The sequence below is a fragment of the Anolis sagrei genome, chromosome X, assembly GCF_037176765.1.
Source record: "Anolis sagrei isolate rAnoSag1 chromosome X, rAnoSag1.mat, whole genome shotgun sequence".
Lineage (NCBI taxonomy): Eukaryota > Metazoa > Chordata > Lepidosauria > Squamata > Dactyloidae > Anolis > Anolis sagrei.
The window spans coordinates 59569993-59583193 of NC_090034.1; the positions used below are offsets into that span (position 1 = coordinate 59569993).

At 42.4% G+C, this 13201-nt stretch overlaps 1 protein-coding gene across 4 annotated transcripts in view; it reads right to left on the bottom strand.

Moving 5' to 3' along the window:
• The window catches only part of EPS15L1 (epidermal growth factor receptor pathway substrate 15 like 1), an 84706-nt gene that overhangs the window by 53756 nt on the left and 17749 nt on the right, over positions 1-13201 (bottom strand). For 3 of the 4 annotated variants that reach the window (XM_060784831.2, XM_060784830.2, XM_060784832.2), the window contains exons 4-9: positions 12408-12455; positions 12179-12274; positions 8753-8812; positions 6885-7010; positions 3160-3219; positions 1218-1469 (exon numbers count right to left, since the gene is read on the bottom strand). In XM_060784831.2, the coding sequence (XP_060640814.2) occupies positions 1218-1469; positions 3160-3219; positions 6885-7010; positions 8753-8812; positions 12179-12274; positions 12408-12455 (642 nt within the window). The remainder of the gene's footprint in view (positions 1-1217; positions 1470-3159; positions 3220-6884; positions 7011-8752; positions 8813-12178; positions 12275-12407; positions 12456-13201) is intronic. The other variant, XM_067473570.1, reaches the window with a different exon arrangement.

Here is a 13201-nt window from a genome sequence, read left to right on the forward strand (position 1 = left end):
ATTTTTCCCCAGTTTTCTCTTCTGCTCTGCATTATATTTCTAGTTTTCCCTCTTTGTCGTTTGCACTTTAAGCAGTTTTCTACGATTGACTTCCATCAATGTTGGTTCTTGACTGCCTTTCCCATCATCTGCCAGTGCATGTTTCACTTGTAGAAGCCCTCTCGCTGCCTCCTGATTTCCTGAGCAGGTCAAGCCTGTCGACATCACATTATTATTATTATTATTATTATTATTATTATTATTATCATCATCATCATTACTGTAATTATTAATATTATCAATAATACTATTGAGGCTGGATGGCCACCTGTGGGGGTGCTTTGATAGTGCTCTTCCTGCATGAAGGCATAAGGAGGTTGCACTAGATGGCTCATGCGGTCTCTTCCAACTATTACCATTATTATCATTAATATTGAGACTGGATGGGCATCTGTCGGGGGGGGCTTTAATGGTGCTCATTATGCATGAAGGCAGAACTGGGTTGCACTAGATGGCCCATGCGGTCTCTTCCAACTCTATTATTACTACTATGATCATCATTAAGATTATTATTATGAATATTATGATTACTATTATCATTAATACTATTGAGGCTGGATGGCCACCTGTTGAGGTGTTTTGATTGTGCTTTTCCTGCATGAAGGCAGAAGAGGATTACACTAGATGGCCCACACGGTCTCTTCCAACTCTATTATTATTACTATGATCATCATTACGATTATTATTAAGATTATCATCATTAATATTATGAATATTATTATCATTAATACTATTGAGGTTGGATGGCCACCTGTTGAGGTGTTTTGATTGAGCTTTTCCCGCATGAAGGCAGAAGTGGGTTGAACTAGATGGTCCACGCGGTCTCTTCCAACTCTATTATTATTACTATGATCATCATTATGATTATTATTAAGATTATCATCATTAATATTATGAATATTATTATCATTAATACTATTGAGGCTGGATGGCCACCTGTTGAGGTGTTTTGATTGTGCTTTTCCTGCATGAAGGCAGAAGAGGGTTTGACTAGATGGCCCATGGGGTCTCTTCCAATTATTATTATTATTATTATTAAGCAGAGGCAAGATGACCATTTGTTGGGAGTGCTTTGATGGTGCTCTCCCTGAGGAAAGGCGAAAAGAAGGGGGTTGGGCCAGATGGCCTTTAGAGGCCCCTTCCACCTCTTCCCTGGTGGTGGGTGGATGGGGGCCCACCTGTCCCTGCTTGAGGCTGTGTTTGGGGGAGAGGCTCCCGGCACTGTTGAGGCTGCTGACGCTGCCGTGGGAGGGGGTGGAGCGCAGGCTGTCCTTGGGAGGCGGGGGGCTGGCGGGCAGCACGGGCACGGCCCCCGGGAAGGAAGAGGGAGAGGGACCGCCTTTCTTGCGCTTGGAGGGTGGGACCAGTGAGGCGGGCAGCGACAAGGGCACCGGCTCCTTCTCCAGCGCTCGGTAGACCAAATGCATCGCCTGCAAGAGAGCAGAACAGACTCATGGCTTTGCCATTGTACAGTGTGCAACGGACTCAAATGCCACCCCAATGCACATTCTTATATATCTAGAATGACCAAAACAAAGCACCCAATCTTCCACATTCTAATCGCTCTTGCACAGCCCCATAATGCCAATGTAATAATAATAATAATAATAATAATAATAAACTTTATTTATACCCCGTCACCATCTCCCCAATGGGGACTTGGAGCGGCTTACATGAGGCCAAGCCCAAACAACAAATTACAATAAAAATAAAACCAAAACACAACCAAAAACGCAAACAGTAAACAGCAACATCATAATAAAATAAAACATGTAAATACATAACAATATAAAGTTACAATAGATGCAATCACAACAACACAAGGCAGGCTGCATGTAATGATTAAAAAAGAGACTAATTAAAACTAATTTAAAACTCGGACAAGATAAAAAGAGACAGATTATTTGCGGAGGAGAGCTCATTATAGCGGGGGTTGTGGAATCAAGCTTTCCCACAGAGGGGGGACGACATATACTCCAATGACAGAACGTTGAGGCTAAGCAGTAGTGTGGGATTGTATACCTACTCTCCAAAGGCACAGCAGAAGAGCCAGGTTTTAAGGTCCTTTTTAAAGGTTTCTAGGGTAGGGGCTTTCCTAATGTATTAGTGAATGGGTGGATAAATGATCCAAAAGAGGCATATGATAAAGAAATACACAAGTGAAGGGAGAGGGGGAGAGAGAGAGAAATGTATTGGCAGATGGATGGATGGGAAGGGAGTCAGAGAAAGATGCAGGAGAATAGATGGAGAGATAGAGAAGGAGAGAAATGTATTGGTGGGTGGGTGGATGGATGGGAAGGTGGATCAGTACGCAGATGGTAGAGAAGGCTCTCCTTACACGGGGAAGGCATGTGGACCCAATCCCCATCACCTTGGTTAATTATTGTAATTATTATGTTTATTTTTTATCCCACTTTTCTCTTCTCAAGGAGATTAAAAGCGGATCAAAGATAGATATTATTATTATTAATATTAATATCCTGCTTTTCTCTCCACAAGGAGACTAAAAGCAGATCAAAGATAGATAGACAGATAGGTAGGTAGAAATATAGAGAGATAGACTCAAAGATAGATAGAAAGATAGATTATGATTATTAGATAGACAATAGATAGGTAAATATGTAGGTAGATAGATAGATAGATAGATAGATAGACTCAAAGATAGATAGATAGAAAGATAATAATAATAATAATAATAATAATAATATAGACAGACAAACAGATAGGTAGGTAGATAGGTAGGTAGAAATATAGATAGATAGACTCAAAGAAAGATAGAAAGATAGATTATGATTATTAGATAGACAATAGATAGGTAAATATGTAGATAGATAGATAGATAGATAGATAGACAGACTAAAATATAGATAGAAAGATAATAATAATAATAATAATAATAATAATTAGATAGACAAACAGATAGGTAGATAGGTAGGTAGATAGGTAGGTAGAAATATAGATAGATAGACTCAAAGATAGATAGAAAGATAGATTATGATTATTAGATAGACAATAGATAGGTAAATATGTAAATAGATAGATAGATAGATAGATAGATAGATTCAGAGATAGAAAGATAGATTATTTATTACGATTCTGTTAGCATCCATGCCAACCCACCACGGCAAACTCATCTCTGTCGAGGTGGCCATCCTTATCGATGTCGCTCAAGTCCCAGACCTGTGTGATGGGGAAAGAGTCAAAAGAGAGAGAACAGGAATATCAGGCCTTTTACATCTGATGTCATCAACACTGAGAGAGGAGAGGAGGAAGCCATAAGATCTGAATAATAACAACAACAATAACAACAACATTTGAAGTGCTGAGTTGTGATGTTGATAGCTAAAGCTGGGGACTTAGTGACTTGGGCTGGGATGAGAGGGAGGGAGGTATAGCCATGCGTTTTTTGCACCAAATGCTCAGAAGGAACTTTCTTTCTGTAATAATCGGGAAAATAAAGGAACCTGTTTCTAGCCTTGGTTTGTGAGGTTTCCTCCAAGGGATCTCCTGTCCAGGACATAAAGTCACGGGCTGCAAATCCATAGAGCCAAAGCCCCATCAAAACACCCCCGACAGATGGCCATCCAGCCGGAATAATATTAATGAAATTAATAGTAATAATAGTAATAATAATAATAATAATAGGAACACATAAACCTTCTAGTCCACCCCCTTTTGCCTTCATGCTGTAAAAGCACCATCAAAGCACCCCGACTGATGTCCACCCGGCCTCTAACAGAACAAATTTAACTGTTAGATATATTAAAAATTAACTGGGTATTTTTGATTACAAAGGTGTGACTCAAGCACTGAAAGAGTTAGTAGGCCAAAGCAGAGAGTCGCCCTGAGGAGAGTGAGTAGGCCGAAGCCTGTTAGAGTCTTTAGGTCAAAGATAGTGTCGTCCTGAAGAGAGTGAGTAGGCCGAAGCCTGTTAGAGTATTTGGGTCAAAGCTAGTGTCGTCCTGAAGAGAGTGAGTAGGCTTAAGCCTGTTAGAGTCAGAGGGCCAAAGCTAGTGTCGTCCTGAGGAGAGTGAGTAGGCCGAAGCCTGTTAGAGTCTTTGGGTCAAAGATAGTGTCATCCTGAGAAGAGTGAGTAGGCCGAAGCCTGTTAGAGTCTTTGGGTCAAAGATAGTGTCGTCCTGAAGAGAGTGAGTAGGCCGAAGCCTGTTAGAGTGAGTGGGCCAAAGCTAGTGTCGTCCTGAGGAGAGTGAATAGGCCGAAGCTTGTTAGAGTCTTTGGGTCAAAGATAGTGTCCTCCTAAAGAGAGTGAGTAGGCTGTTAGAGTCAGTGGGCCAAAGCTTGTGCTGTCCTAAGGAGTGTGAGGTAAACCTCTGTGTGAGAGAAGCTTTGTGTGAGAAAGCTCCAGTGTGAAGGATGCTGTGTGTAAAGCTACTGTGTATTTGTTTATTTGTGTTATGGAAACCTTGCTCTTGTAAATAGTGTAACCATATTATTTTACTATAAAGATAAGCCTCCTATGGAAGAGATAACATTGGGCTGTGTATTTCTGTTCTTTCTCTCACTGTGGGCTACTGGTGCTAGGTTACGATGCTGCTGCTAAGTTACTCTGCTGTACATTTATGGAAAGGGTATTCTGTTAATAAGTCCACTTGCCCAACATTAGGTAATAACTAAAATTAGATACAAACAATCTGGTAAGAAGAAGAATAAAGATAAAACTGGGAGGGAAGAAAAGAATAACAAAAACAGGACCATACCAGAAGACGATCTGACTTAAAGTTAAGACGATAATATTTCTCCTCTCTTTGTTATGGAGGGTATAAAGAAAAAGAAAACCAAGAAGGCAAGATGGTTGTCTGCTGAGACACTGGAAGTAGCACAAGAAAGAAAGGAAAGCAAAAGGAAACAGTGATAGGGGGAGATATGCCCAATTGAATGCACAATTCCAGAGGTTAGCCAGAAGAGATAAGGAACTATTTTTAAATAAGCAATGCATGGAAGTGGAAGAAGACAACAGAATAGGAAGGACAAGAGACCTCTTCCAGAAAATTAGAAACATTGGAGGCAAATTTCAGGCAAAAATGGGCATGATCAAAAACAAAGATGGCAAGGACCTAACAGAAGCTGAAGAGATCAAGAGAAGGTGGTGAGACTATACAGGAGATCTGTATAGGAAGGATAATAATATCAAGGATAGCTTTGACGGTGTGGTGAGTGAATTAGAACCAGACATCCTGAGGAGTGAGGTTGAATGGGCCTTAAGAAGCATTGCTATCAACAAGGCAGCAGGAGACGACAGGATCCCAGCAGAACTGTTTAAGATCTTGGAAGAGGATGCTGTCAAGGTGATGCATGCCATATGCCAGTAAATATGGAAAACACAAGAATGGCCTTCAGACTGGGGAAAAAATCAACTATTATTCCCATACCAAAAAAGGAGAGCACTAAAGAATGCTCAAACTTTCGTACAGTGGCACTTATTTCTCATGCCAGTAAGGTAACGCTCAAGATCCTGCAAGGTAGACTCCAGCAATACATGGAGCGAGAGTTACCAAATGTACAAGCTGGGTTTAGAAAAGGCAGAGGAACAGGAGACCAAATTGCCAACATCCGCTGGCTAATGGAGAAAGGGAGGGAGTTTCAGAAAAACATCTATTTCTGTTTTATTGACTATTCTAAAGCCTTTGACTCTGTGGATCATGACAAATTATGGCATGCTGCATTATCACGGGGTGTCTGCGCCCTACACCATTGGAGAAACTACACTGTCTAGCCGGTATTGCACCACCTGACATCCGCCAGGAAGTAGCAGCCAATAGTGAAAGGACCAAGGCAGTGACATCTCCAGCTCATCCCTTGTTTGGGTATCAGCCAGCACGCCAACTACTTAAATCAAGAAATAGTTTTCTAAGATCTACAGAGACACTCGCTGGGACACCCCAGCAAGCGAGAGTCCAAAAGTGGCAGGCTCAAACCCAGAACTTCAACCAATGGCTGATACCAAATGAGAGACTCCCCCCTGAGCACACAGAAGACTGGGCAACTTGAAAGGCACTGAACAGACTGCGCTCTGGCACCACGAGATGCAGAGCCAACCTTAAGAAATGGGGCTACAAAGTGGAATCCACGACATGTGAGTGTGGAGAGGAGCAAACCACTGACCACCTACTACAATGCAGCCTGAGCCCTGCCACATGCACAATGGAGGACCTTCTTGCGGCAACACCAGAGACACTTCAAGTGGCCAGATACTGGTCAAAGGACATTTAATCAACTACCAAGCTTGCAAATTCTGTGTTTTGCCTGTTTGTTTTGTTTTGCTAAAAACGTAATACAAATGTCTGGTTGCTCCTGACACAATAAATAAAATAAAATAACAAATTGTGGCAATTTCTTGGTGGTATATATGGGGATACCAAGCCATCTTGCCTGTCTCCTGAGGAATCTGTATAACGACCAAGTAACAACAGTAAGAACAGGCCATGGAACAACTGACTGGTTCAAGATTGGGAAAGGAGTACGGCAAGGCTGTGTGCTCTCACCCAACCTATTCAACTTGTATGCAGAACACATCATGCGACATGCGGGGTGTGACAAATCCAAGGCTGGAGTTTAAATTGCTGCAAGAAACATTAACAATCTTAGATATGCAGATGACACCACTTTGATGCCTGAAAGCTGACAGGGAGCTCTGGCCTGGGCTGCGACTGAACATATAAAAAACAACAACAAAATAGAATTTTAAAAAATATTTTGAGGAAAGGGTGTAATTGTAACTGGTATGAAGCACGTGTCCAAATGAGAGGGAGGAGAAAGGAAGGAAGGAAGGAAGGAAGGAAGGAAGGAAGGAAGGAAGGAAGGAAGGAGGGATTCGGTGGGCTTACCCTCCCCAGGACGTCAAGAGGAAGCTTGGAGTTGATCAGCACCGGCTTGACTTTGTCTCCTGAAAGCAATCCATTGACAGGCAAAAGGCTCTCGAAAATGCCATCGAACTTGGCTCTTTCCTCCACCTAGAAAGAAAAAAAGAAAGAAAGACAGGGCTGTGGTGAACAGGGTAAAGAAATGCGCAGCAACCTGGTTTCCTTTTGCAGGCAAGGGAAAGGAGAGGGTGGGAGAAAGGAAAGAAGGAAGGAAGGAAAAGAAGAAGAAAAGAATAATGCAGGAGCGAGGGAGGAAAAGCAAAAGAAAGGGAAAGGAGAGAATTGGATGTTACTAGGTGAAGGACTGGCTGAGGAAGGAAGGAAGGAAGGAAGGAAGGAGGGAAAACAAGAAGAGAAAGAAGAATGGGGGGGAAAGCAAAAGAGGGGAAAAGGAGAGAATTGGCTGTTACTAGGTGAAGGATAGGCTAAGTAAGTAAGTAAGTAAGTAAGTGAGGGAGGGAGGGAGGGAGGGAGGGAGGGAGGGAGGAAGGAAGGAAGGAAGGAAGGAAGGAAGGGGGAGGGAGGAAGGAAAAGAAGGGAAAAGGAGAGGATTGGGTGTTACTAGGTGAAGGATTGGCTGAAGAAGAGAGGGAGGGAGGGAGGGAAAGAAGAATGGATGGAGGAGGGAGGAGGGAGGGAGGAAAGGAAAAGGAGAGAATTGGCGATTACTAGATGAAGGATTGGCTGAGGAAGGAAGGGAGGAAGGAAAATAAGAAGACAAAGAAGAATGGGGGAGGGAGTTGAGGAAAAGAAAAAGAGGGGAAAAGGAGATAATTGGGTGTTACTAGGTGAAGGATTGGCTGAAAAAGGAAGACAAGAAGAGAAGGAAGAATGGGGGAGGGAGGAAGGAAAAGAAAAAGAAGGGAAAAGGAGATAATTGGGTGTTACTAGGTGAAGGATTGGCTGAAGAAGGAAGGAAGGAAAGATTACAAGAAGAGAAAGAAGAATGGAGGAGGGAGGAAGGAAAAGAAAAAGAAGGGAAAAAGAGAGAATTGGGTGTTACTAGGTGAAGGATTGGCTGAAGAAGGAAGGAAGACAAGAAGAGAAGGAAGAATGGGGGAGGGAGGAAGGAAAAGAAAAAGAGGGGAAAATGAGAGAATTGGGTGTTACTAGGTGAAGGATTGGCTGAAGAAGGGAGGGAGGGAGGGAATTAAGAATGGAGGGAGGAGGGAGGAAGGGAAAAGGAGGGAATTGGCTGTTACTAGGTGAAGGATTGGCTGAGGAAGGAAAGAAGGATTACAAGAAGACACAGAAGAATGGGGGAAGGAGGAAGGAAAAGAAAAAGGGGGGAAAAGGAGATAATTGGCTGTTACTAGGTGAAGGATTGGCTGAGGAAGGAAGGAAGGATTACAAGAAGACACAGCAGAATGGGGGAGGGAGGGAGGAAAAGAAAAAGAGGGGAAAAGGAGATAATTGGCTGTTACTAGGTGAAGGATTGGCTGAGGAAGGAAGGAAGGAAGGAAGGAAGGAAGGAAGGAAGGAAAGAAGGAAGGAAGAAAGGATTACAAAAAGACAAAGAAGAATGGGGTAGGGAGGGAGGAAAAGAAAAAGAGGGGAAAAGGAGATAATTGGCTGTTACTAGGTGAAGGATTGGCTGAGGAAGGAAGGAAGACAAGAAAGAATGGGGGAGGAGGAAGGAAAAGAAAAAGAAGGGAAAAGGAAAGAATTTGGTGTTACTAGGTGAAGGATTGGCTGACGAAGGGAGGGAGGGAGGGAATTAAGAATGGAGGGAGGAGGGAGGAAGGGAAAAGGAGAGAATTGACTGATACTAGGTGCAGGATTGGCTGAAAAAAGGAAGAGAAAAACGAATGGAAGAGTAAGGGAGGACTCACCCTGACGGCCCAATGGGCCTCTGAGGACGGAGGCAGCAGGAGTGGGCTTGTGCTGTCGTGCTGCAAGGAGAGAAAGAGAAATATCTTAGCGGGCAAAAGAAGGAGCAAAAGTGAGCCTATGTTGCAATGAAATATGAGTGATGGACAGATAGATTAGATAGATTGCATAAAAAGAGAGATAGAATAATAGATTCTGTGATTATTTATCTATGTAATCTATCAATCAATCACTTGTATTTCATAGCTTGATAAGGTAGATTTATAGACAGATGAATTGAGAGTTATAGACAAAAACAAAAACAAAACAAAACAAAACAAAAGGTAGCTAAAGATAGCTAAAATAGATTAAGAGATAGATAGGGTAGATAAAGTGATAGATTAAGTAGTGAGAGAGGGAAAAGATAGATACATGGGTGTCATGATCTTTAAACCTTACAATAGGGTAGATTGAGTGATAGATAAATTGATTGATTCTGCCTGGAGGGGAACTCCAGACCGTCATCAATCAAATAGCAGTTAACACCTCCCAAACAAAGGATTCCTCCAGGCAACAACAGCCTGGTTTTGAAGCTGCAAGGCTTTTCAATACTAATCAAGCTGGCCAAGGGCAATATTCACACTTGACTCAAACAGGCAAGGGTTCTTTCTCCCACCCTAGACATAATTCCACAGGGATATAAACCCCACAGGTCTCATTTCCAACAAACCTCTGAGGATGCCAGCCACTGATGCAGGCGAAAGGTCAGGAGAGAATGCTTCTGCAACATGGCCATACAGCCCGGAAAACTCATAGCAACCCAATATGTTTCTACTTTTTCCAAGGTATAATAAGGATTAGGACTGTTACTAATCCTTGCATTTTATGACTGCTACAATACATCTTAGGAACCCCTGGTGGCACAGTGGGTTAAACCACTGAGCTGCTGACTTTGCTGACTGAAAGGTTGGCAGTTTGAATCCGTAGAGTGGAGTGAGCTACTGCTGTTAGGCTCAGCTTTTGCCAACCTAGCAGTTCGAAATCATGCATGTGAGTAGATTAGTAGGTACCGCTTCGACAGGAAGGTAACAGCGCTCCATGCAGTCATGCCGGCCACATGACCTTGGAGGAGTCTACAGACAACGCCGGCTCTTCAGCCTAAAAATTGAGATGAGCACCACCCCCCAGAGTTGGACATGACTGGACTTAATGTCAGGGGAAAACCTTTACCTATAGCTCTGTTTCATTGTTTTTTTAATTGTTACTTTCCCACTTCGACGGGAAGGTAACGGCGCTCCATGCAGTCATGCCGGCCACATGACCTTGGAGACGTCTACGGACAATGCCGGCACTTTGGCTTAGAAATGGAGATGAGAGTCAGACACAAATAGACTTAATGTCAGGGGAAACCTTTACCTACGATACATCTTAAATGAATACTGGTGTTCGGCATTTTAATGTAATTGTATCATAATTGCTTTTAGGGTATATGTTGTATGTTGTCGTGTTTTAGTTTACTATGTCTTATTGGAATGCTTTTTATTATTTTCATCCCAATGTTGAATTTTTTGTTGTAAGTTTACTGTTGTTTCTGTGCATTATCCTGTATTATTTTGATGTGTTTGTGTTCATTTGAGCCATTGAATGCCTTTTTGTTTTGTGTCTGTAAATTGTCCCTGAGTCCCTTCAGGGAGAGAGGGCAATCTAGAAATAACATATTATTATTATTATTATTATTATTATTATTATTATTATTACTATTATTAGCCGTCCCCTGCCACGCGTTGCTGTGGCCCAGTCTGGTGATCTGGAAAATAAAGTAATGAGAAAGTGTTGGTTTCTAATATATGTAATTTCTTTATGCTTGTGAGTAAACAGTATTCCTTGTTGTGTCTTTGCCAATGTTGATGTGGAAATTGTTTGGTTTGCCTACTCTGTAACATGCAACATATAGTTGTCCTTCTTTAGGGGTCCCTTTCAAATCTATGATACTATATCTGTGTGTGTGTGAATCTTGCCCTGATGAAGGGAGTTGGATGGCCTTAAGTATTTTCTGTTGGTCATGTGGGTTCTGTGTGGGAAGTTTGCCCCAATTTTGTCATTGGTGGGGTTCAGAATGCTCTTTGATTGTAGGTGAACTATAAATCCCAGTAACTACAACTCCCAAATGTCAATGTCTATTTTCCCCAAACTCCACCAGTGTACACATTTGGGCATATGGAGTATTCGTGCCAAGTTTGGTCCAGATCCATCATTGTTTGCATCCACAGTGCTCTCTGGATGTAGGTACACTACAACTCCAAAACCAAAGGTCAATGCCCACCAAAGCCTTCCAGTATTTTCTGTTGGTCATGGGAGTTCTATGTGCCAAGTTTGGTTCAGTTCAATCGTTGGTGGAGTTCAGAATGCTCTTTGATTGTAGGTGAACTATAAATCCCAGCAACTACAACTCCCAAATGACAAAATGATTTTTTTTAGTGAAGGACAAACATTGGGTTGTTAGGTGTATGCTGTCCAAATTTGGTGTCAATTGGCCCACTGATTTTTGAGTCTGTTAATGCCACAAATGAACATTACATTTGTATTTATATAGACTAGCTGTCCCCTGCCACGTGTTGCTGTGGCCCACATGGGGGTTCTGTGCGGGAGGTTTGGCCCAATTCTATCATTAGTGGGGTTCAGAATGCTCTGTGATTGTAGGTGAACTATAAATCCCTGCAACTACAACTCCCAAATGTCAAGATTCTATTTTCCCCAAACTCCACCAGTGTTCACATTTGGGCATATTGAGTATTCGTGTAGAGTTTGGTCCAGATCCATCATTGTTTGAGTCCACAGTCATCTTTGGATGTAGGTGAACTACAATTCCAAAACCAAAGGACACTGCCCACCAAACCCTTCCAGTATTTTCTGTTGGTCATGGGAAAACTGTATGCCAAGTTTGGTTCAATTCCATTGTTGGTGGGGTTCAGAATGTTCTTTGATTGCAGGTGAATTATAAATCCCAGCAACTACAACTCCCAAATGACAAAATCAATCTTTTTTGAGTGAAGGACATACACTGGGTTGTTAGGTGTCTTGTGTCCAAATTTGGTGTCAATTCGTCCAGTGGTTTTTGAGTTATGTTAATCCCACAAATGAACTTTACATTTTTATTTATATAGATTACAGATGCAGGCAAAACATCCGGAGAGAATGCTACTGGAACATGGCCATACAGCCCGAAAAACTGACAGCAACCCAATATTATGTGTTTCTATTTTAAAAAGATATAATAATAAAAATTATTCTCAAAAAACACTGCCCCATCACGACACCTGCCAGGATGCAGAATGCATGAATCGTGGCGAGAATTCGTTCCTGATATCAGAAAAAAATCCATTGAGAGAAGGAAGGAAGGCATTTGGGAAAGAGAAAGGAGGAAAAGGAAGGCAGCATCTCAGGCTTACGAATTTTGGCGGGGGCAAGGTCAAGCCAAGACTGGCGGGTCCCACATCGTTTCCACTCTGGGCACAGGCCACCAGCCGCAGCGCCACGAAGAAGCCCTGGAGAGAGAGCAAGAGAGTAAGAGGCAATTCTCCTTGTCATGCCGGCACCCCCGCCAGGCACCACGCCACACCCCATTTGGGTCTGGAGCACCCAAGGACCCCAAGACTAGCCTGGCTTCCCCTCCAGTACCTGCTTGTCCAGGAAGCCTTTTCCCTCCGGATCGGCCAAGTCCCAAATCTAAGCCAAAAAGACAAAACACTGTTTCGGTCTTGGAAAGAACAGTACCGTAACCTTATTGAAAAAAGTAAAAATGATGTCACATTTGTGAATCTCCATGAACACGTAGAGACCACTTTTGAAAACCACTAGTAAAGAAAAGCATGACGTTGTTAGAACAACTGATATTCATAAGCATTCATGTAATGGCACACAGGTAACTCAGCTGTTAGACTGAAAAACCATGTCTTTGAACTGCCAAGGATAAAGGCATGCTACTACAAAGATATAATAAGTTAGCAGAGGATGGTTGTTTCTTTGCAGTTGAATTTGCAGTTGTAATTGCCCAAAAAGATAAACGCTCTTTTGAAACCTCTTAGTTTAAAATATGCACTCAGAAATAAAAACAATGTCTTCCTTGAAAAATAAAATATCTTGTTTCCTCATAAACATCTGGTATCAGATCACCATATAGGCACATTTCTTATTAAAGTTCACTTACTTACTTACTTACTTACTTACTTAGGTGATCCCTCGTTGGCCGAGTAGGATAGTCTTCCAGGATCACAATTCTTGTGAGTCTGTAGGTGGCTGTGGAGCCTTATTCTTGCTCTGCATCTTCTTCTGCAGTGAGGGCATTGGTTTCCAGGTGGAAGGCAGTCCCGGTTGAGGTTGGCTTGACGCACCTTCCTCTTGGCACGTTTCTCTCTTTCACCCTCCATTCGTGCCTCTTCAAATTCTGCAGCACTGCTGGTCACAGCTGACCT